The sequence below is a fragment of the Hetaerina americana genome, unplaced genomic scaffold (genome assembly GCF_022747635.1).
Source record: "Hetaerina americana unplaced genomic scaffold, ioHetAmer1.1.p SCAF_1, whole genome shotgun sequence".
NCBI lineage: Eukaryota > Metazoa > Arthropoda > Insecta > Odonata > Calopterygidae > Hetaerina > Hetaerina americana.
The window spans coordinates 17,142,248-17,166,658 of NW_027286069.1; the positions used below are offsets into that span (position 1 = coordinate 17,142,248).

A 24,411-nucleotide genomic window follows, 5' to 3' on the forward strand; every position below is an offset into this window, starting at 1 on the left:
AAACAAAATGGCGGTTTTTCGCAAAAAAAATAAAAAAATAATACACCTAATGATTGAAAAAATATATTTCAAATTGTATTCATAATAGTATTAAAATTAATCATAGTAACAATAATATCCTTCAAAGAATGTCTATTTCTTTAAATATATTTAAAAGTAATAATAATTTATTGAAGGCGCATTCAATGTTACTTTTAATATGCAAAATTATTAACTGAAAGGAAATTTTTATAACTAGATCATCTACTATAAATGATCATTTGCGTTCTCACAGCAAATTAGGGCCATATTCGGTGCCAGTGCCCCTTCCCGACCCTTGCTGACCTCGGACGAAAGAGCGGGTCGATAGCTCAGTACGAAAACCGAGGGTAGCCGACACGAGCCGACCGATGAGGACCCGAAGTGTGACGTGATTACGGTGCTAAGGCAGGGGCGGGTGGGGGATGAGGGATTGGGGGGGGGGGGAGTGTGTGTGGATGGGTATGCAACGCTGTGGGGTGGGCAGGGGTGCAGCAGAACTAGCTGCTTGGCGGAGGGGCGAGCGGGGGAGTAAGAGGGGGCGAAGAGAAGGGGAAAGGAACCATCTTCCTTACTCCCCCCAACCCACCACCGCAACCCCTTCGCACTCTCATGCGTCGTCTCCCGGAGGGTCTGAACGGATGATGATGTAGGGCGGAAAATGGGGGTGGGGCGAGGAGGGGTTGCGACGGGAGAGGGAGGGGGGCAGTGTGAGGGAAGGTTGGATGTTGCGAGGGAAAGGTGAGTACGGGAGCGGAAAGAATTGCAGGATCAGAAGAAAAAACATTCTCGCGGAGGCTTGGGGAAAAAGGGGTAAGAGGGATGTTTCAGATGGGGGGAAGAGCTAGGAGGGGTGCGAGCAGAACATGGGTGACTTCTTGCGGGACATGGGAAAGGGGGGGCGGGAAGGGGGAGATAGGAGTGGTGATGGGGATTGAGAAAGAGGGGGGAGCGGGGGCGAGCTGTCCACCCTTCCAGACACCCCTTTCTCCCTCCCTCAGACCCACCCCCTTCTTTCCCTCTCATTCCACCTCCCCGTCTCCCCCCTCATACCCTCAGTCCAGCCCTCCAGTCGATATTTTCCCGTCCGGCCCCCCTCTTCCTCCCCCTTCTTCGCACACCCTGCTCTCCGTGTGGCGCAGAGAGAGGGACCCCGACGGACGGAGGGCGGGGCAGGGGGAGGAACGGGAGAGGCGGAGGGGGGGAGAGTTTTGGAGAGAGGGAGAGTGTGTGTGTGAAGGGGGGTAGGTTGGGAAGGGGCGCGAGACTAGCAGGAGAACCGGGAAAGAGGGTGGTGCTGAAGGGGAGGCGGGAAACGGGACGCCATATGTGCTGCCACCTACTCCCGCGCACCGAAAGTGCGTCTCGGGATATCTGTGTGGGTGGGTGGTGGCGGGGAACCTCCAGCAGTGTTCGAACGGGTGCCGTCCGCCTGGGGGGAGAGTCGTGTCTCTTCGCGTGAACTACTAGGTGAACCCCGGGTCGTTTGAAAGACTCCCCTCACCCTTTATACAACCCCTCCATCTCTCCCTCGCCACCGCGACCCCACACACCCCCTTCTACAAAACCTCCTCCCTTCGAGCCCCCTCGCGCGCAATTGTCGGTACAAACTGTGTCGCGAGAGAGGGAAAGGAGTGCTCTCTTCTCACACTCACTCAGTGGGAGGGAAAGGATATCTCACTCTCCCCCCCTCTCTCTGCCCCCCCGTCGCGCCCCTCGACCCATCTAACTCCCCTTCACCCCCGTCGTTTACTGGAGGAAGCGGAGAGAAGTGTCATCCACAGAAATTCTTTCCCGCGAGGGGAAAGCAGCACACGCGGGACGCGCGGTATCGGAAGGCAGGAAGAAAATTGGGAGCGAGCCCTCCTCCTCCCCCCAAGGCCTTTTCCGCCCCTCAGTCCCCAGACCCCTCCTCCTCCTTTGTTGCCAGGATTTCCGACCGAAATATTTATTCCCTCTTTCAAATCATCCCTCCACCAAAAAAACACCCTTTTCGTGCCGCGACTAAGCGTTAAAGGCTCATTTTTTTTTCATTGCATCCCTTCACCACCGCCCTTATCAAACCCCAGACTTGGAGGTGTGCGGAATCATTCGAGAAGGGTCAAACCCTTACATCCTCCCTCTCTCCACCCCTTCCTCATCGAATCGTTCAACTCAACAATCTCCCGCCCCCCCCCACCTCCCGCCCTCCTGCGTGTGGCTTGGTGCCGGTCGATGGATTGCCGTAGAGCCACCGGGCCGACCCTCCTTGTAAGGGCGTGTACATACATCTATTCTTCCCACACACACATACACGCAGGGCCTTATTTCTCTCCTGGGGTCCTCCCATCGTCCACTCTCTCAGAGAGGGACATCTATCTCTCATATCCCCCCCGCAAATCCGACCCACTGCCCCGCGGCCCCTCCCTGCATCCCCGCGGCCTTGACCCCTTGTGGGGAGTCTAACACACACACACGCGCGCGCACACACCCGTCAGCTGCAGTCGAGGGAGAGTGAAGCGCCTAGCCGCGCATCGGGGCGAAGGGAGCGGGGTGGGTGCAGGAGAAGGGCGCGGAGGAGCGGTGGTCGGAGAGATGGCGAAGGGGTGACGCGGGGGTGAGAGGCAGGTTGGGTGGGGTGGAGTGCGGGGACGTGGGAAGGGGGGGGGGGGGGCGTGGCGGGAGGAAGGAAGGAAGGAAGGGGGTGAGTGTGTGTGTATGTGTGAGTGAGTGTGTTTGGGAGAGAGGGGGAGAGAGAGAGAAAGGCGAGAGGGAGGGAGGGAGGGGCGAGAGGGAGGAAGGGAGAGAGGTAGCCTCCACTCTCTCACGGGTTGGCGGAGAGGGGCGCGGCGGCGGCGAAGGAGTAGAGGGAGCGCGGAGAGGGGCGGCGGAACAGGGAAAGGGGAGAGAGAGAGAGAGAGAGAGAGAGAGAGAGAGAGGGAGGGAGACGGAGCGAGAGAGAGATAGAGAGAGAGAGGGCGCGAAGGGGGATCGAAGAGGCAGCACCGGCGACGGAGGACTGTCCCCGTCACTACGAGGGCGGGAGGTGGCGTGTGGCGGCGGGCGGGCGGCGACCAGGACAGAGAGGAAGGAAGGAAAAGGAAGGAGGAGATATCCTTTTCCCTTCGCCGCCTTGTGTGGATGTGTGTTACGTGCCTCCCTCCCTTTTGAACGTTGAAAAAAAGGGTTCCCGCGTTCTCCTCGCGCGCGAGGAGAGAGTGGTGTTGTCCGTGTCTCTTGTGTCCGTCGTGGTCGTGTTGGTGGTGTTTGTTTGGTGCCGGTTGGTTCGGTCGCGGTGGTGCCGCGCCACGCGCACACGCCTTCATTCTCGCCCTCTCTTCCTCCACCCCTGACGTCCCACCACCTCCCCCCCTCCACCCCCGAAATCCTCTTACCGAAACCCTCCTCCTCCTCCCTCCCGCCCCGCTCACCACCGAGACAAACCCCTCCATTTCACCACCACCAACCTTCTCCCCCCTTCACCCCCCCCTATGCCCCGCAAACACAAAAGTGCTGGTGATTAACGCTCTCGAGAGTCGAATAACGCGAACGCAATACGCACAGGAAGGGAGAGAGAGAGGAAGAGAGGGAGGTTAAGGGAGAGGGAGAGAGAGGGAGGGAGGGATAAAGAGAGGAGTGTGTGAAAAGGAGAGATCGAGAAGGAAAGCCGGTTCGGTCTTTGCTGGGGGTATTTGGACCTCCCGAGACGTGCCTCGATTCCGAGGGCCCCGCCGTCCGTTTTCCCCCCTCTCTCCCCGTCTCTGGTGCAGTGGTGCGAGAGAGTGGTGCTCATTTGTTTTTCGCCCCGTCGTGACCAATATTTGAAAGAGAGAGAGAGAGAGATTTATAAAGAGAGAGAGAGAGAGAGAGAAATCCGCGATTCCGGCCGCCTCCACACAACCTGGAGATTGTCGTCCATCGGCAAGGCCTCTCGCCCGGCTCCAGAAGCAAGCAAGTGGTGGCAGGCGGTGGGAGAAGGGGGAGGTGAAGGGCGGGGGGTGCCGGGTGGGTTTGGTGGTGACGAGGAGGGGGTTGCGGGAGGAAAGATAGGAGAGCGAGAGGTGGGTGTGGAGGGGAGGTGGGGTGTTGGAGCGAGGACGAGATGAGTGATGTTGGAATATCGCGAGGGTGCGGGTAGGGGGCGGGGGGCGGAGGGGAGAAGAGAGGCGGGGGAAGAGAATGTCGCGGCGAGGCTGCCCGGACGATCCGGCCATTTCTGGCAGCCAGGTAAACGATACAAAACAAAAGAATGATGAAAAAAAATTGCATTCTTCATATGTATTCCATATATCTATCTATCTATCTATATACACTCTCCCCCGCACTCACTTATTTGCATGTGAGCATGTGAGCACATGTGTCAAGTCATTTGAATCGCTTCCTTGTTCATTTATTTTTAAATTACTTTTATTTTTCTTCTTCTTATCTCTCTCTCTCCTTCGCATTTATTTCACCATTTTGTTTTTCAATTCCGCCCTCTTTCTATTGAGCTATTTGATATACGTCGCTGTTCCGATTGGTGTCCGATTGAAATTAATGGAAGCTTAAAGGTTATGGAGCCATGGTTGCTGTCGGAGCACTTCTTTATTTTTTGGGTTTCAAGGGAAAGAGTTATTCGACCCTGGGCCGTGGTAAGGTCGTGTTTAAGTGATTAGCTTGCCCGTGATCAAAATTTTTTCACGTGAATTGGTCTGTGATTTCCATCGCTGTGGATAAGAGGGAGCTTGTCAAGCAAGTGCACAACGCCAAGAGATTCAAATGTCGTTGAAAATTCGAAATTTTGTGCTGTCATAGGTGAATGTTTGTGCTTGCTTCGAGAGGAGGAGAGGCGTGGAACACTTTTCATCGATTATTTTTTGAAGGATTGTTGAAGGAGAAGACGAAAAGTATTAAAGGAAGATCTCTTAACCATGTTATACAATCTATTGATGGCGGTTGCTCAATATTTGGAATTTTTAATTATTTTATATAGCATGGAAATTGTGAAGACATTATGAATGCTATGCTGTATTCTTTGTACACTCAATATACGATGCCTGGAATGTTAAATCCTGTTTCCCTCTTTTTTCCTATATTACTCCTTCCATTGAGAGTGACCCATAGCCACTAAATCTCAGAAGTATTATGGCCAAAAACTTTTCCTAATAAATTCACAAGTGCAGTCCTAGAAACAGCCCGAATCACACTCCCCTTTCCCTCTCGTCGGATTCCCAACCTCTTCCCCACCACTTCGCCCCCACCACCCCTCACCGACACCACCCTTCTCCAAGGGCACCTGTTGTGTTCAACCCCACCCTCATCTAGATCGCCTCAATATTTGCCACTATTTCATTATACCATCCTATTCCTTGGTTTCCCCAAACCCGATCCAAATCCTTTTACTATTAAGGTTTATTTTATTTTTCGATTTATCACTCCTTGTGCCAATCAAAACGTTGTCTATTTAATAATCATATTATGCCACCACGCTAGTTATTCCCTGAAAGTGGGCACTTTCCTGTACTAGGCAGCCATACGCGTAAGCGGGAGGGGCAAGATATGTGGAAACATATAGGTGGTTCATCGACTGAGAATCCTTCAAGTAATGACCTCAAGTAAGGTTTATAAGTGCAAAATCCCATATATTATCCAACATGTAATAGTTACAGATAAGGCATAAGATGTCAAATGCTCCGCATGACTCGACCACATTCGAAATCGATAATACAGACGCAGATTATTTCAATGGTCAAATGAGAGAGTGAAGTACTTTTAATAATCCTCATTAGGAATAATTACCATACCTCAAAACAGCATTGATAAAATAATATTGAGCCAGCATTTTCAATTGGAGTTACCTGAATTATATTATTATGTGGGAACAATTTTCTTTTACCATGAGAAACCGTATCGTTAACTGTGTTAATCTGTACTGATATCGAGGGAAGAATTGTTTAAAGATATCGCAATAAAAACTAGCCTATATCACCATATGCTTTATGCAAAAAGTTCAGTCCATAGTTCTTAGACAAACACAAAAATATAAAAATTTAAAATGATTATTTCAAAAGCGCCCTTTGACTTTATCTTTGAATATTTAAGGACTGAAGTAAACTGATCGGTGCATTTCATAAATTTATGAAGCTTATTTTAATTGATACTTCTTTCTCAGTGGAATGCCCATGTTTTTCATAATGCATGACTGCCCTTCACCTGTTTTACTCTACACAAATTGGTTTGGCTTTTTTATTGATAATATAATAAGGATAAATTATAATATGCTTTGTAATTGTAGATTCAATGAGGAAAAATTGAAATTATTCGGTGCAATTATATAAGTAAGTGATTAAAGCTAATTAATATTATAATTAAATTTTTCAAAACGCGACGAAAAGAGAACTTGTAATTTTGCCTGTAGGTCATGATGATATCTGTAAAGCAAAAACGAGAAACCTTGAAACTGACCACTTTTACCGTAAATATCTGAGTGAAAATCCAGGAGTCATTTATTTATTTCTCACTCTCCTTGATACAGTCCTTTACAATTTTTTCATGCAGGATGAATGAAAAGTGTAACTGTTAAAATAGTGATGCTCGTTGGTAATATTTAGCTTAGTTTTTGCGATTTAATTTGTAAAAATTGGCAGAACTCTGGGAGTTCAAAGGAAAATGTTGACCTTCCTGGTCAATCAGATAACAATACATTACTTGAGGTCACGTTGACATAGCCTTGAAAGGACTAGGAATAAATTAAATGCATAAAATTTATTTCCTATATCATAGTAGCTGTGCTGAAAAATCAAGAAATACAATAATAATGGAAGGAAAAGGTAAGACAAACTTCCAGACATGAAAAGTAATTCCATTTTTTAGAGAAAAGTTCACTCTTTGTCATCGTTTGAAATTGGCTTGAGAGGCATCTTGTGAAAGACATGAAATACTCTATCCAATCAAATGGCAATTTTGTCTTGTTTGCAATGTTCATTTTCTTTGAGAAATGCGCTCGAGGATTGACTGATCCTTATGACAGCTAATACCTTTCTCTCAAAATACCCTTCTTCATTTGGGATACATACAGTTTTGCACCTTTTTGTGAAACTCATTACTCGTTCACAGCATGGCGCATGGTAATCCCTCTCTGATATCACTTAATAATTTATTCGCACTTCCTGGAGACCTGGCACTTTGAAGAAGTTTAATGCACATCTATGTTACCTTTGCATTCAAACTAATGCTCCCGAAGCCTTCGACCCAAATCAGTGCTTAGGAAAATGTGAGAATATAGTACACTACTCTTCTATTGAAAAGATTCTTAGTGTTATCCTATAATAGATATATAAGAACAATATAATTTCACATTACTGAATAAATAAACATAGTATCTTCTCACACAAAAAACTTACTTAATACTACCGTTTACGATACCTAATGATTTCATCAATTTGTCGAAACCGGTAGTATTATAAAGTTTTTTTGCGTAAACAAATAACAAGTTTATTAATTCAGTGATGATGAATTTTCAATTAGTAGAGCCTCATACCCTCAAATTCATAATTACAGGTATTTAGCAACTTAAGCCAAAAGTCTAAAAATATTCTACCTTTTGTGCAAGGGGACATCTTTAATCCCTTGAAGTTGTTATACGAAAAAAATCTAGGAAACTTTATAAAGATAATGTATGCTTAAAAGAAACTTTTTCTTTGGAAGTAATTGCCAACGGGATTTAGTAGTTGCATGGCTGAATCCTTTACTGAAACTGTATTCTTTACTTTTCTTCGTCTAGAAAAATGAATATATTTTATGTGAGTGGTGCAAGATAGGAAGTATTTATCATATCAATTCGGACCTCGAAATAGCGAAGTACTTGTGCCGACGGTAAACAGATTGATTCACCGAATAATATCAAGGAGATGCCGATATTCATGTGGAGTATTATTAGTATACTATTCATTGTGACTTAAATGTGAGTCTGAAATGATGGTGTAAACCGATTTATGATGGAAAACAGCTGAGGCATAGGCAGCCTAGCAATTTCGGAATCCTTGCATTTTCCATTCATTGGTTTTGAAATGTATTCTAAATTATTGTCATGTTTCGTGCTCAAAAGATGAAAATATGACAGAAACACTCCAAGAGGTTTTTCATTAGCTCAGGATAATGAAAATATGAAACATATTGCAATACCCTGCAGAAGATTTCTCCGGATTATTATACATTTGAATAAGAAACCACTAATTACTGTACGCAATCTAGTAGAGGAAGTAAACTACAGATGATCAGAAATCGAAAAAGCAACATTTTTCATCCTTCTAATGATTAAATGTGGTATTAATAAACGCCATTTAGTACCAGAAGTAGCAAATGTAACACAATTTTATGCATGGTATTGAATGATATATTGCCTGGAATTAAGAGCTGTTGAGGGTTAATTTGCATCGGAATGCTTTTACATCCAACGCGATGCCTGGAAGTGACTCCATATTGCGGAACTAAAAAAATATGTTGTGCGAGCGATGTCTAAATCTGGAGCCATGTTCTTACCTCCCACATCTTATAATGGTGACTCAGCCTACACAGTACGCCGGAAACTGCCCGCAGTAGGTAAGAAAGCTGCTTCCAGCAGAGGCCTGAGGCAAAGCATCTTTGAAATTATTTGTATGAATCGTAGTCTGAGGTGAATTTATAGAACATCAAACTTATTTGCATTACTTTGCAGAGGAAATAAACCACATCCCTTGGCAGTAAATATAGGTGAAAACCCTTCGCTAAATGTGAAATGGGCCAAATGCCACCCCGGAGAGAAATAGAAATAGAAATAGAAACAGCAATCATTCCATGTTTTTTGAATAAGCCAACATGCAACCGCATCTACATTACTTAAACTTTCGTCTTTTCTCCTGCCCGAAGAGGCTCCGGCCTATAACGGGTATTTGCCATGTGCTATCATATCTGTATTGTATTTCTTGATGTTGTATCCCTTAATGGTAAATAAAAACATTTAAAATCGAAAATCGAAATCGAAATCGCTAAATGTGAGAAAAAATAAACGTTATGTACCGCAAAACATTAGGAGCCACGAATTGATTTACGCTTCTAAATTAAATGCTCGTTTGCATCCTAAGAATAAGTCTTCCATAAATGGTAAAGTGAAATTCATACGGTCTCCCAAAACAAAAAAATGCAATTAATATCTTGAGTCACAGTAATTGGAGTACTGGGAGGTAATCAATAAAGGAATGTTTTGTGTAGGATTTCGTCGAAGTTCGACTTTTGGTAGTGAGAGAAGAGAAAAATAAAACGGACTATATCTTTCGCATAAGGTGGTTAAATAAGATTATGTATTATTTTTAACGACTAAATGACGACATATAATGGTTTTGGATATTCCACATTTTTCTCCTGCAAAGATGTTTGTCATGGCAGTCATTTGAGATTAGTTGTCTTGATCATCATCGCCGATTTCGCATGGCAAGACCTGGGATGGATGACGAAGAATTCAAAGTTAACATCCATGTGGAAATGAGAACACCATTTTAGATGCTTTGGAGGAAGGAACCTCATTTTTAAAGGCACCGGATGAGAAAATAATGATAATCCATCATTTTTTCACCACGAGGTAAATAGGCCTGGATATTAACAAGCGAGACTAAAAAACCCTTCATACATGTCTGAAACATTAAATGAGTCTTGGAGACTATTTAAAACATTAATACTTACATCACTTGAAGATTGTTTGCAGTGACTTTTAACAATATTAGTTTTGCCGTGCATAATTCGATTTATACTTTTTCAACTCGATTATCTAAGAAACTTGAGGACAATACATGCATTAATTTATTATTATTATTAGGTAATCTACCGGTTAAGGTAGGTTTTTGGATGGACACAGCTCCTAACCTTTGTCATCATTTAAATCTTGCGAATGATAATTGAGGTGGTTTCCCGTTGCCTTCCTCAATAGTGTTTTTAACGTGACACCATCACTTACTGGCCGCCCCACTGGGGTCAGACGCCATTGCAGCCGCCTCACTGAGGAACAGGCGCTGCGTGGACTACCTTTCGTCTGGCTCCTAACCTTCGACCTATCTGGCATGGGTGACCCTACCAGGAGCAATTACTATTACTCCCGCCAGCACAGCTCTAGGGGTCATCGGAACGCACAAGCCCTTCCACCACGTCAAGGTTGTAGTCCGGGGAGAATAAATACAGTGAATTTTGAATAAAACGAGAACACGCATAAAATTGCTAATACTCGAGCACTGTCGAGCTGCGGTCTTTGGTGGACGGAGACGACGATTCCTCTCGGATTTCAGAGAAGGCGGGTGCTTTAACGCGTGGATGTTGCATAAGTTGCAGGAGAAACTCTTTGATGATTCCTTTCTTCCCTCTCCGGCACCCACAATGATAACACAGAAACCTGGCGCTGCATTTTCTACCGGTGAATTACATAAACTCCATGATACACCAGTTTAAGATAATATCATATTCTATTGGATGGTACTTTCACTTCATCCCACGAATTAATTCACAACTCTGAAAGGGAATTAATTACGTGATCCATTTCATTCCTCGGATTATATGAATATCTTCTCATATACGTTTACATAAATACATTCATGGTCATATGAATAAACCCTCTTTTGAGTTGGTATAGTAACGGAATTTAGCTGAGCTCATTACACAAATGCATTAACATTTTTCTTGTTTTTTTTTATGAGTTTGCATTACTACTATTTACGAACATTCTGCTCAGTCGGAATATTTAAAATTATTTTTTTTACCTGGGCAGTTAGTATTGGAGGGTAGCAGCACTCTTTGTTGAATTCCTCCGATGTGAATAGGGGCTATTTCACACTGCACACACCGCTTTAGGAAGTCGGATAATGTGTCCTTCACTGAAAATAAAGAAAAAACAATTAATTTTCTATTTCCACCGCCTTTTTTAGTGCAAGAGAACATATGATTAGGGTGTAATCAAATATCATTTTGTAAGAAACTACTATATCGACAGTGGTGATGAATCGTATAAGATCCAATGAACGATAAAGACGTATTTAAAAAGTAAAACTTAACAGTTTTAGGTCAATAACGGCATTTTGTAATTGAAAATATTATTTACACTCTCAATAAGCATGAAACAAGTATTTCTCATGGGAATTATTTCATTAGGAAGTTTTGAGCGAGTTCAATCAAAATAAATATAATTTACGCTGATTTAGACAACAGCTATAATCGTTGGTAGCGAATAAAATGCTATTCAGTTCAAATAAAAAAATCAAATGGAAACTTATTTATTTAAATGTAAAAATTTATTCCAACAATTACCATCATGAATAACTTATCACTATTTATTTCAATTTCTTGCTACTGATAGGGAATATCTCGCCTGATTGAAATGAATTTTCTGATTTTACAGTGCAGTATCCATTACTAGGACTCTTAAAATAATTATCCATTTATGGATTAATATAAATATATTATGTATATTTTATCATTATAACTTTGTGATAAACTTTTTAAAAAATAGTAACAACTAGGTTTATTGAGGTTGTACGCGCTACTCAAATAAAAAAAACTATTGTTGAAGGATAATTATTAGCTATCGATAAGATAGGTTTTCCTGGATGAATTTATTCTTTCTCACTTCATGTAAATAAGTATTAAACCCTAGTTACACCAACAAATGCCTTACCAACAAATTACTCCACTTAAACTGGAGAATTTCAATATTATTTTAAGTTCATTTTAGCCAATATTCAACTACTGCTTTCTTATGAAGCCTATGTGATGAGCACGTATTAAGGAGAAAAGTTTCAATATGTACTATTTACTTGGACATACTCATAACGATAATTTTGAAATATCCCTAAAGCACTTTCAAATTTATTTCTTGTATGTTCGAAACAAATGGTTCGTTTTAAAACAAGTTTAGAAGTGATAATGATAATGCAGTTTAACATTAGGTACTTTCTTTCCAAATCAGCAGTGAATACATTTAATCTTTCCTAATTTTGGCTCTCCTTTAAAAAAATATCATTTGAAGCCATAAATAATGAATTTCAGTCGGATATTAAATCAAATGAAACATTCATTTGATAATAATGCGAATAAATAGAAGAAACTGTTTGCTGGATAAGGAAAAAATATCATACCAGAGATTTGGGTCCAAAAAAGTAAAATATGGCAATAGAATTTTATTAACTGAAAATCATTATATTAAAATTGTGGAAATTACGTAAAAGTAAGGACTTGCATCGAGTAACTTTTTGGGTATAAGTATTTTAATTCATGGAAGTCAACATTAGACTTTTAAAATAATCCGCCATGCAAAAAATGAAGAAAATAATTTTTTGCGCACTTTTATTGGAAATAATTATGAAAATATTACTAGGCACAGGAATAATGTAAACGGAGTAGTTTTAGTTTTGAACCGTTACTAATCAACTTAGAGAAAATCATACTTTATTTAGGAATTCAATTATTTGGGAAATTTTCACGCGAGCTAGAGATTATGATTTTGCTACATAATCTTTTCACGATGAAATTTTCGCATTGGACTCATCCATCTGTCACTTGGGATGCAGGAGTTTCAAAGCTTTGATCCATTTTGTGTATTACGTGAACACTCTCAAAGTTTAGGCTGCATTATTCTTTTTATTCTTCCTAAGCAGTGCACAAAATTTATTCCAAAACAGGACGACATTACAACAAATGCACACCCACAACCGCCATTGTGCGATATGTGCTATGAAACATGGCCGCGGGCATAAAACCCCCAACGCAACTAACTTTCGTAATCCGGGCCCAATGAAATTTGACCGAAGTGGAGGGAGAGAGCGACCTCGTTGCATTCGGGAGTGAGTCCGTTATTAACACCCTCTTCTCCACCTAAAAGGCCATTATTAAGGTGAGTCGAGCTCACTTTTCAACTTGGATGGCCTTTTCATCCCACGTAATCCCTTAATCCAGAATGGGGGATAGGGAGAAAGGAGACTGGAGGGCTACAGGTGAGCCAAGGAAAGTAAGATAGAGAGAGATCGGGTATAAGGTGATGGGGGCACCGGTTTTATTTTAAGGGTTATATAGCACTTACGTGTAAGTATATTTATTTGTCCGCCAAGATCGAGAGGATTGAGACGTGGCCTCCGAGGGAGGAAGAAGGGGAGAAACAGGAAAGAGAGACGGGGTTACTGGCATAAGGTGAGGTGAAACCAAGAACTTAGAGATCGGTACGGTATACATTATTTTATTTTTACTTATCAGGATATCGCCCGCTATTTACCAATGCGTGACAAAGACTTTTGCTTTCTATCCGATGCCCACCAGCAGGTCGAAACGATGTGTGTTTTGCAAAAATGTCCGCCTGTCCTTAGGCTATGTTTTTTATAAGGATCTTATTGGCCAATTATAAAGTTGAAACTTGCGGTGGGGGAATGTTTACGTCAAACTGCAATAGGAATTTTTCTATTAAATGAAGATGATTGAGTGAGCTGGAAGGAAACGGTGTGACAATTTGTCACGGCGGAATAGGAGATGCTGCTCGATTGAAAAAATATGTTGTCAAGGGGAATTACGAAGTCGTGATCTCACCGTTTCTTAAATGCGACTGTTCAATGCTCGAATGACTGCACGGATTTAAGACTAAAATATCATACACAAGCAGCAGTATGGATGATAGACATTTCTATCAAAACAAATGTTTTTATTACCATGAATTTGTTTTTATTGACCGAGGGAAAATGAATGCGAAGACGACTTAAGGGTAAACAAACATGTTAAAGTAACCGAGGTGGTCATATACGAGTAAATATACTTAGATTAACAATTTGATCGATAAAGTTCTTATGTCAAACAAATATTTGATTGAGTAACTTTATTGAAGAAATTAATGATTATCGGTAAATATATGCACTACTTTGCCAGAGCCAAGGATAATTTGAAATAAAGGCCGGGGGAATACATATGTAACTAATACATACCTTAGAAAGGTTTAGAAAAGCGGGAGGTGTTAAATAAACTAGGGATGTGGGGTGTTCCTATTTTTCACATACTACTTAAAAAGGGCTCAAAGGCCCGTTTTAAATGGCCCGTTTCATTTTAATTCTATTTTAGAATAGCAACTTATTATTCATGGAGCATGCCATGAGAACATAGGGGTAATTGAAAAACTACTAGGAGTTGTATACGTGCGGTGGCTGTGTTTTTTCTGGGGTTTCAAAGACAAAGCAAATAGTTGAAGAAAAGGTGCTATAAATATACAAAGTGTATAAAAGAAACGCTCACTGTTCTCTGCAAGAAATGCCTCACATGCAGGGCTGAGTTTAAGCCGCTACATCTTAAGTGGCACTGCCTATTGTAAAGACCTTATTCATATTTTTACATTCGTACGTCACTGACTAAACATTACAGTATCTATATATACCACAGGTGGACTGAAAACTGGAATGTCCGTGGAGTTCAGCGCAAAACAAAGCAACACGACAAAAAATAGGTGGCTGTACTTGCGACACTGGACGCTTAGTGACTACCTCTTACACTATCCCTAACATTCAGTAGTAACAATAATAGATATACACTATGAAGGGGATTCACTTAATAATACTCTATTTAATGTAGCTACTAAGCAATGTATTTTCCTAGCAATCCCGGAGAACGAGAAAGGCTGTGTTGGTGTTTCACCCGGATATTATCGGGGAAATTTCTGCTCTCTTCGCGCTAGAAAACCGTAGGAAACGATAATCTAAACATTTTTTGCTTCAGTAGACGTAATTATTAAATCTTCCAATGGTGAACGAAATTTTTAACGCATTGCTATTTCTCAGGCTATGATAAAACTAATGTAACATTCGTTATATTGATACGCTGTGGTAATACGAATACTCTTGCGGTGCCTACATTCGCATTTCGCATCCAAAGATTTTTGCTTCACATTGATTAAGTCAATATTTCAATCTCACGGGTATTTGAACTCGAATATTTATTGAGAGCCTTGGTTACGTCGTTTGGTGGTATCAACGCCTATGTGATTGTGCCAAACAGTGGTAAAATTATGGTCGTCAATAAATTTTAATTGTAGAATAGCCTCGTTTCTGTTATCTGTGCTTGAGGGTTCGGTTGAAAATTGTATCGGAGTGCGGTGATCTCGCAATCGATCACATTGGCAGTCGCCAAAACAACATCGGAGATATTAAGGTCATTCGACTGCTCATCACGGAGAGAACGCTGATCATCAGGGCAACGCGGTCAATGTGGCGAAACTAATTATGTGTGTACAATGAAGCTTCAATTTTGGATAATTCCCGTCGTCCTCCAAAACACGGTTCACATGGTGATGCTGTCGGGAGCTGGGCCACGCGCTGCGGATCCTACTGGAACATCGCCAAACTTGGTCGATATGGCGCGATTAGTTTACAGCGAATTAATCGAATCTTGAAAGTAATACATCTAGTTCTCTTGGTAAATAAGATGGTGAGGAGGTACGAAATTACCTTCAAGTTGCCTGCGCACCCCGAAAGATTGAGGGTCAAGTGTTCCCTGCCACATCGTTTAATTCAAAGATCACAGTTTCGAATCATTGTTCAGATTCGGATGATGTTTCTTTGAATTAGGTATTGACATTCACTTCACAGGGAGATTTTGAAGGTGACCTTGGTCGTCAAGGCGCCTGGGGATCTTCATTCAACCTCACTTTCACCATTCTACCAATCTCTGCACGTGAAATACGTTGCTTAGCAGACCGGCACGTGGGAAAAATACGACGACGCCTTCAATCCTGAATCAACATGCACCGGAGAACGTGTAGGGCGACGCTCTGTTAACATCATACGATATCAGAGAGCGATGTTTGTGAAGACGTTCCGAAGATACTCTGAACAAAACTCACTTGACTCAAAAACCTTAGCTCTCTACCCTGGTTTCCACAATTCAAAGTTGAAGATGGTGAAAATGTAGGGTTCAGTATAATTTCGATTGAATTTTTTCCAAAGTACACGCTAAAATACAGAAAAAGGGATTCAAGGGCTAGGATATGGCTTGCTCAGGTGAATAAAATATGCAGTCTCCCTTCTTTCAAGATAAATTACATTCAGAAACATGGAGAAGGAAGTAGGATGATGGAAATCAGGAAAATTTAATTATTCCAAAACTATGTGTACAAATAGTTTCCCGCAGGAGGAATTCTTGTGTCAACAGATAGAAAAGGAGATATTTACCTTAGGTTGGTTGGTCTATGTGATTTTAACTCATTGACCCACTTACTTTTTACAGCTCCTCCTCACAAATTTATTTTAGGACAATTATAAATCCCAGGTAAAATGGAAAGTAAGGAAAACAAATTTAAATGTGTTAAGTTGGGGAGGAGAATGAATTTTTGGAATAAATCCAAAGGAGGCTGGAAAGATGGATGCAGAGCGTTTGGATTGGCGATGGGATGTTGATGACCGTGATACATAGAGATGAGGCAAGCGAGGAAGGAGAAGAAATAGGACAGGCATACTGAACGGACTGAAGGGAGAAAGAATACATGCGAAATTGAAGAATAGCTTATTTTAGTGTGGCCTATTGGGTTTTATTTTTTGTTAAGATAAGCAATGAACTACACCCTTGCTATTATTGTCCAGTATCTGTCCATCCAAAACCTATCTGAAACGGTAGAATACCAAATAATAAATTTAATTTCGTTAGATGAGTTCAAGGGGTGTCTAGAATGTTGGTAGAGCCTGGTTGGTAAAGTGCCTATCAAACAGATCATAGTGATTGGGCGAGGAAGGGCCCATGTTACGTAGTAGATAATAGCCTTTAGGGACCTTATACTCGTAATGGAGAATATCGTGAATAAATATTGATGGATAAAATAAAGCGTCCTTTTTGACGAGTGGTTTTCGGAACATGCACGACAACAGCGTTCTCATAGCGAAGCTTTCATTTTTTTTCATCGCTTACTCATGAAAAATAGACAGGTACTCTTGTAAGAACCTTAGAAGGGGAAAAACTTCTGCAGGCCGTGATTGAGAGTCCACCCTGAGTCAATGAAGAAACTCCATCGCGTTGACTTTCTGAAAATGGGAACATTACTATTAATCCAGTCGAAAATCGAATATTGTTTATGGGCATTAAATTATTTCAAATATGGATGTATTTTCCCAAGGTGCTCTCAGTAAGCAAATTATTATCTAAAATATATCTCGCATTTAGTTCAGAAAATTTCGCCGCCATTCAAAGCTGTAGCATTCGCGTGTAAGATATTCCTTCGGCTTAAGTCATTCCGCATTATCAGATTAGTCACAGGAAATACGCGGGATGACTTTGCAATAAAATTCTTTGAATGCGTTCAAAATATTCTTTACCGCGATTGAACAATGATTGTAAGTGAGCTTCACTACGCCCGAGCCCATGATTCACCTATTAATTTAAGATACCTATTTTAAACATCCCCATTCAAAACGGCGGGTTTAATGTGAAAAAGATTCCGTCATTTATTGCCTCACTATGTGGCGAAAATAAACGTTCTTACCTATCGTGCACGATAAGCCAAGCCGAAAAGATAAAACCTGACTCCGCAGGCCTACGAGTGACGAAGTTTGGAGCGATAATACTGAGAGAAATGCCACAGTGCACGCAGTCACGCGCATGGTCTCAAGTTAATGAGCACGAAAATTCGCCATGAGAAGAGAACTAATTTGAATAGTTTCCCCAAATCCCAGTCCCACGAAATCCCCCACCGAGAATCGTCCTCCCAAGATCTCCGTAAATCCGAAAGCATCAGCTAAGGCTCCCATAACATAAATCCTGGATGCGCTACCTCCTCGAGGTGCAGGGGCAGGAGGTGACCGTTGGAAATGAGAGTAAGAGCGGGTTGGGGCGGTGGTGGGGTTCAATGGGAGAAGGGGAGAGCTGGGAGGGTGGTAAGGTGGAGGGGAGGCTGCCTCGCCGCGAAGGGCAGGGATTTCACCGCGGGGGTTAGGCCTGTGGGCGGGGGTGGGGGCGAGGAGGCAGGGTGCGGCCGGGCGCGGATGCGAGCTCGTCGCGAACCTCCGTATCCGAAGGACCCGCCTTCGAGCCAGGGGGAGGGGCATCGGGGTGGGAGGGTGAAGGAAGTGGAGGGGCCTGCGGGAGGACCGTGGGGGGGGAGAGTCGGAGGGGCGAATGTTTGGCTGTCCCTCTTCTTCTGTCCGAATCAATACTTGGGGGAGGGGGGCGGAACAGGGAGAGTTAAGGGGGAGGAGTGTATGGGGTGGAGTAGGGAGAGGCGCCAGCACTCCTCCTGCTCCCTCCTCCCACCCCCCGATAAACACCCTCCGCCACCTCCCCTCGCGCTCCATCCCTCCATTCTCGGGTCTCAACGTCACTTCCCCGCCCTAACCCCCTCTCTCTCTCCCCTTCCTCGCACACAAACCACCACCACGACTCCTTCGCGTTCTCCCTACCCCTTCATCTCGCCCATCCCTCCTCCTGCTCTCCCTCCGTCTTCCCTCCAGGAGAATCACGAGAGGGGGGAAGGGGAGATGGATTCGCCCCGAGGAAGGAAAACAAAAGCCCTTCGATTCCTCGCTCTCATTTTGACAAGCAAAGACACTCGAGGAAATCCCACCTATAACCCACCCTTCCGAATGCCCACTCCCCACTCATCCCGATCCTCCATGCCCTATCACTTTCTACCGAAAGAAAGGCACAAAAAAGGAAAAAGGTGAGAGGGAGGAGAGTAGGGAGAGGAGGAAATACAGAGGGAGTGGCGGGGAGACAGAGGAGTGATAATAAGAGAGAGAGAAGATACAGACAAGAAGATAGAGAGTAAAAAAGAAGGAAGAAAATGAAGAGAAGAAAAAGAAGAGAAGAAGGTAGGGAGACGAAAAAAGAGGAAGGAAAGTAGGGGGCAGAAGGAGGAGGACGAAAGAAAACCAGAAAGGAAAGGAGATAAAGAGAGAAGGAGAGAGTGAAGAGATAGGGAGGAAGAGAGGTAGAAGAAGAAGAGGATGGAAGTCAGAAAGGAGAGAAAGAAATAAATAAAGAGGGTAGGAGATGGTGAGTGAGAGAGGGGGAGAGGAGAGGACGAGAGAGAAAAGGAGATTAAGAGAGTGGAAGGAAAAAGTGAGAATGTGAAAGCAGCGATGGAGGAAGATGGAGAAAGAAATTGGGAGGAGGTGGAGAAACCGGAAAAGGACAGAGGGACTGAGGTAATGGGAGAGTAAGGAGAGAGGGATGGTGAGGGAGGTGTCGAACTCCTCACTCACGGGGGGGAGGAAAATAGTAGGGGTGGGGAAGTTGTTTAGGGGACGGGGTCGAACGGGGGGCTCTCGTTTTACGAGAGGAAGGCTTTAGGGGTCTTAAAAAAAGAAGTGGGGAGGAGGGGGCTAAAGGATTTTGGGTATGGATGACACGACTCGATCCGAATCCGACGATGAGCTTCTTTCCTCCCTATTCCCTCCACCCCACCCCTTACCCCATCCGCTCGTTTTGTGGCATTAATTCTCTGCCCCTTCCCTCTCGGAATGCTGGAGAGGTGGAGTCGCTCTAATGCTGCGGCTTTCGGAGTACTCACCGTCGCGTCGGAGGTAACAGGCATCGAAAGCAGTAGCATCTCTAGGCGTTTGATGGACGATTCTCCAATCACGCCTACGTAGTTTCACCGGTGCATCACGCCATAGGCTCGTATCGTGCATTTCTCTGCTCATTTGTTTCACGAAGGAGGAATGGGGATCATACGCACGGATGCATTTTCATGCCTTGGCCAGTGAGAGTAAATTGGTGGACGATATGTCACGCAGAATCGTGCACGGCGTGGTTTTCGACGTTCTTTACGGCTGAATGACCGGGAGAAAACGCTCCCTCTCTCAAACTACACAGTCAAAATTATTGGACAAAATCAGAGAGGACGATGGTTCACTGCAAGACTTACCGAATTAAACGATGTTGATAGTTATTTGCACTTACTTTTGGACATAAAATAAGCTAGAGAATAAAGCGACTTTTTGTAGACGCATGATGGCCTTTTCCTGCCATTAGCCATGTTGGTATGACCATGGGTTTACGTGTGGTATTGTGATACTCAACACTCTGTTTTTTTTAATAACGTCATCGTTGATTCTTTACCATAGTAAGAAAGAGAAATGCCATGGTATTGCACCATTTCTTCATTATTACTGTCTCTTTGGTAGGCACATTAACTCTAAACTAGGGGAGCGAAGCATTTTAAGTTCTCATAAGAGATAAACTGTTTTTGCGTGACACTATATTCCATTCTTTTCACCTATGATGTATCATATAAAAGATACTCGAATATTGAAATTATGGTTGGAAATTTAGGGTAAGAGTGTCGTTGGGACATGCTAGGAATCAGGAAGAGTAAAAAGTTGGATAAAACTGACTTTATTGTCATTGCATTGGAGGAGGATGGATAGGGTGAAATAGACAAAAAAGAAAACAAAAGGGCAAGTGCACTGCATGGTGGAGCAAGGGAGAGGATTGTTGAGAGAAATCCAGAGAAGGCAAGAAAAGTGGATGCAGAGCGTTTCAATAAGGGATGGAATGTTGAAGGCTCCGATAGAGGGTAGGGCGAAAGGTAAGGGGCGTAGGGATCGGAAGAGGATATGGATGAAATAAAGGGGGATAGAATGGATGCGGAATTGAACAGTTAATTGTAGCACGGGGCGTCATTTTTTGTCTTGTTAGGCGAGGCTAAGAAATTTAGCTGTGTTCCGTCTGTCTCAATCCAAAACCTACCTTAAACGGTAAGTTAGGGCTTACAAATACAATATTGTGTAGTCCCAGGTTATATCGAAAGCCTATCCTAAGACGGTGGAATGTTGCTTATAATGATTATTTTTTTGACCCTTCGGTATATTTTGGACTGGTTATCTTTTTTTAAAGCGTGGCTCTGAATGTTCACGTTTAAAAAAATATATTTCTCGCCGATGAGAAATATATAAATGTTTCATAATTATAATAACCATTTATTTAAAAAAATGGCTCAACATTTACTATAAAGAAATGAAATTTCGGAGATTTTACTTTAACTTGTCGCAAAGGGTCAGAAATCCATAGCATGCGTATCCGAGCCAAAGGAGAAACCTGTGTCAACAGTTAAATACTGCACTCACGGAAGTGCATTGACTCAAGTGCATTACATGAATATTTTTAACTGAGCACGCTTTCATTCTTGGAAAAGGTTTCTCTTTCGGAGAGCAAAACATCATGCATATCATGCCAATGGTAATGGCCTTGATCAAATTTTCCTAAGCTTGAAGCGCATGAGTGGGAGTATTTTTCAACACAATCTTCTTTTAGGCTTTACACATTTCTTCCGACGCTGCACAACTTTATTGATTCCGTCCACATAATCCGATTTTTCCAGCACCAGAAAAATTAGCATTTTCTCCCGCAATCACCGGGAAATGTCGATGTGATGAAATACTTCATACCCATTCACTCGAGATGCCTAAATTATTAGCAATCTCATGCACCTTTACTCTTCTGTCATCCTTCACCATTTTGTGGATTTCATCTTTAATGGTGATCTCAACAGTGGGTCCAGGGCGTTCAGCGTCACTTGTGCTCGCTCATATGGACACTTCGGAAATTGTAACATTGAATTTTGAAATCATCTTAGCTTTCTGAGGCTAAAATGCACTACGAAAAGTTCAAATCAGACTCAAATATAATTTATATTGGTATTTCCCTAGAATTTATTATTTAATAAGTCGTTTCACTCGATGCGACCAAGTTTGTTTATCCTGAGATTGGGGCTTACTTAAATTGATTCGCTTACTGTGCTAAAATGTGGAGTGCAAACGGGAATGCCTTGTTTTCACAAAACACATCAGAAATTCCCCTGGAATTGGGATGGCTTGGTGGCATAATGTCCTCACATCCCTGATTGACAATCGTGAGATCCCAGTCCGTACCACAGTCAAGGCTGTACCGATCAAATGGTTGTTTTATCCAAGGTGAATTTCCATACTTTTGTGTAGTTCACCGCCTCATGGAGTCAGTGTACAGGTGCGAGGTGCGTGTAATCGTGATCATAAAAGCAGTTTTCACTCGGAATCTTATCGATTTAGAGAAAATGAATCACTGACCCTTCGCATAAATGTTTAAAATATTCATATGAGGCGAATTCGAGAATTTCGAATTTTATCTTTCACCTAGACTCTCGCATACCTAGTTTATAAAACGATAATGAGAGACTTATGCCTAAGTATGATATGTTCACACCTTACAATTTGGTTCCGAAAAATTTGACTATATAATATTATATCAGGTAGCTAGAGTTCAGTAGATAATGATTTTCTTTACATATAACTTGCACCACTCTTCTCACAAACAAAATAATATGATTTCAATTTAGTCAAGTTAAATGTTCACAAGTTGCTAATGCGATTAACGGTTTGTTGTTGTTGCCTAATGTATGGGCAATGAGGTTTGCACAGCTGATGTGTAGGCACCTTCCTTTAATATCTAGAGATACTCATTAAAACCTTCAAATTGAAATTATAAACCTAAGTGCGATGATCAAGATGAACAACGGAGACAAGTGTTATTACTAATTATGTGCATTAGTGTTTTTTCAAAAATTGATAGGCATGCATTTTATGTTCAATCCACATTGTTTTTATTTAGGTTTCTTATTCATTGTAATTCTAAAATATTTAATAGAGTATCGGAATCAATCAATTTCATTTGGAATTAAACCCACTTCCCACATCATAAGAGTCATTCACTTACTTATCATAATTAGCGTGTACGATAATACGTAATGGAAGCCCGGCATTCGTCCAATTTTTTAATAATTGGAAGCACAGTGAGTAATAACCTCGCAGTCATTCTGAAGATGTTTCTTTTTAAATCTCGAATCCATAGTAGTTTTTATTGTTAAAAATATCGTACCATAAACCACAGATGAATCTGCGGGAAAGTTACTTCGTATTCTTTATTGCTTTAAAGAGAGAGGAAAGCGTTGGATAGTAAATTTTTAACGCATTCAGGTTAAACGTACCATCCCACGTCAGTGGTTCCAAAATATTTCGTTGCAGCACCCCGGGGGTTCGCCAGAAAGTATCATAAAAGAATATCGAAAAGAATGAACGTACAAATTCTAATTATTTGTGAAAACATGATGTTTTTGAAGAGACTCAGCGGATTTCCTTAGTGCATTTCCTGAGTTAATAATTTTCATTGGACCAACTCATCTCTCGTGAATTATACTTCTTTTGAAATTACTACGAATGAACGCAAAATTATATTTATAAAAATATCAAAATAAGTTACATGTTTCTTTTTCATAGTCATCTATTCCACTAGACTAGGCTATTTTTTCATCAAGAGGTAGGTACTTGAGGGGAAGCATTTGAAAACGCTCATGTATGGTACTTAAGTATGGTGGGGGTTGATCACAAAACAGTAACCGCTAGATAATGGAAATGCAAGAAAAAAATACTTCATCAAGACCATAAAAATTATTTTAATCAGAGATAAGTGATAATTTCCTTTGGGAGGAAATTCATATTTAAGATTTTCCGGGCAATTAAAAGCATTTATTTCCTCAAAAGGACCGAAGATTTCTTCGAGAGCTCGGAGGACGATGGAACGCGTGTGGGATGCTTTGTTATAGAGCGTCTCCATTGACGGCTCAGGATGTGAAATACGGGACTTTATCGAGGAATTAAAAGAGGAAGTGGCTGACTCAACTCACACTAGCGGCCCTCCCTTGCTCGTTGAATGGCTACACACACTTCGCCGCACATTGGAACCCCCCCTTCCACACACACACACACACAAACACACACTCACCCCAGAGCATAGCGAATAGTATACCCCTCCTGTGTTTTTTTTGAGTAGTTGATGAGCTGATGTGACGTCCCGGAGCGTCGCTCTCGCTATTCGGGAATTTAAGTACTGCTTTCCTGTCCTCCATACTCCCATTCGCATTCCTCTCCTATTCTCTCCACTTTCACAGTAACCAGATGCTGTTGCCCGTTGCTGCTCCAGCAATAAAACGGATGTGTGCATAAGCTCCCTATTTCGCGTCATATTGCCAACCGCTCGCGAGTTGACACATCCCACGTGAGATTACGAAAAGAATGGGCGCAATACCAGACTCGATGACCCCAGGGATATCCTCTAATAATGTTGTTCACTTTCATTACCGTTGGCATAGTTGTTTTTAATACGAAGCTTTAGTCTGCATCCAAGCTTGCCTGCCTCCAAAATTATATACAAACAGTGAGACATTTTAAAATCTCCCACGCTTCTTGTAAGTCGAATCCAACATTTTAATTGTAACCCTACGTGTAATTTCCCTTCAAATGTTTAACAGCACATCGAATTGGTTTTCGATATAGCATTTGGATTAATTTATTCATTAAAAGGAGCTCTTCATATTTGATTCATACTTGACGAAGCGCCACTGCCGACAGATGACTACTATTTTATGAACAGTAG

At 42.3% G+C, this 24,411-nt stretch overlaps 1 protein-coding gene across 4 annotated transcripts in view; it reads left to right on the plus strand.

Moving 5' to 3' along the window:
* Window positions 1-4,175: 4,175 nt before the first annotated feature.
* The window catches only part of Ca-beta (Calcium channel protein beta subunit), a 614,731-nt gene continuing 594,495 nt past the window's right edge, over window positions 4,176-24,411 (plus strand). For all 4 annotated transcript variants that reach the window (XM_071586272.1, XM_071586275.1, XM_071586273.1 and 1 more), the window contains exon 1: window positions 4,176-4,224. In XM_071586272.1, the coding sequence (XP_071442373.1) occupies window positions 4,177-4,224 (48 nt within the window). In that variant the 5' untranslated portion in view covers window position 4,176. The remainder of the gene's footprint in view (window positions 4,225-24,411) is intronic.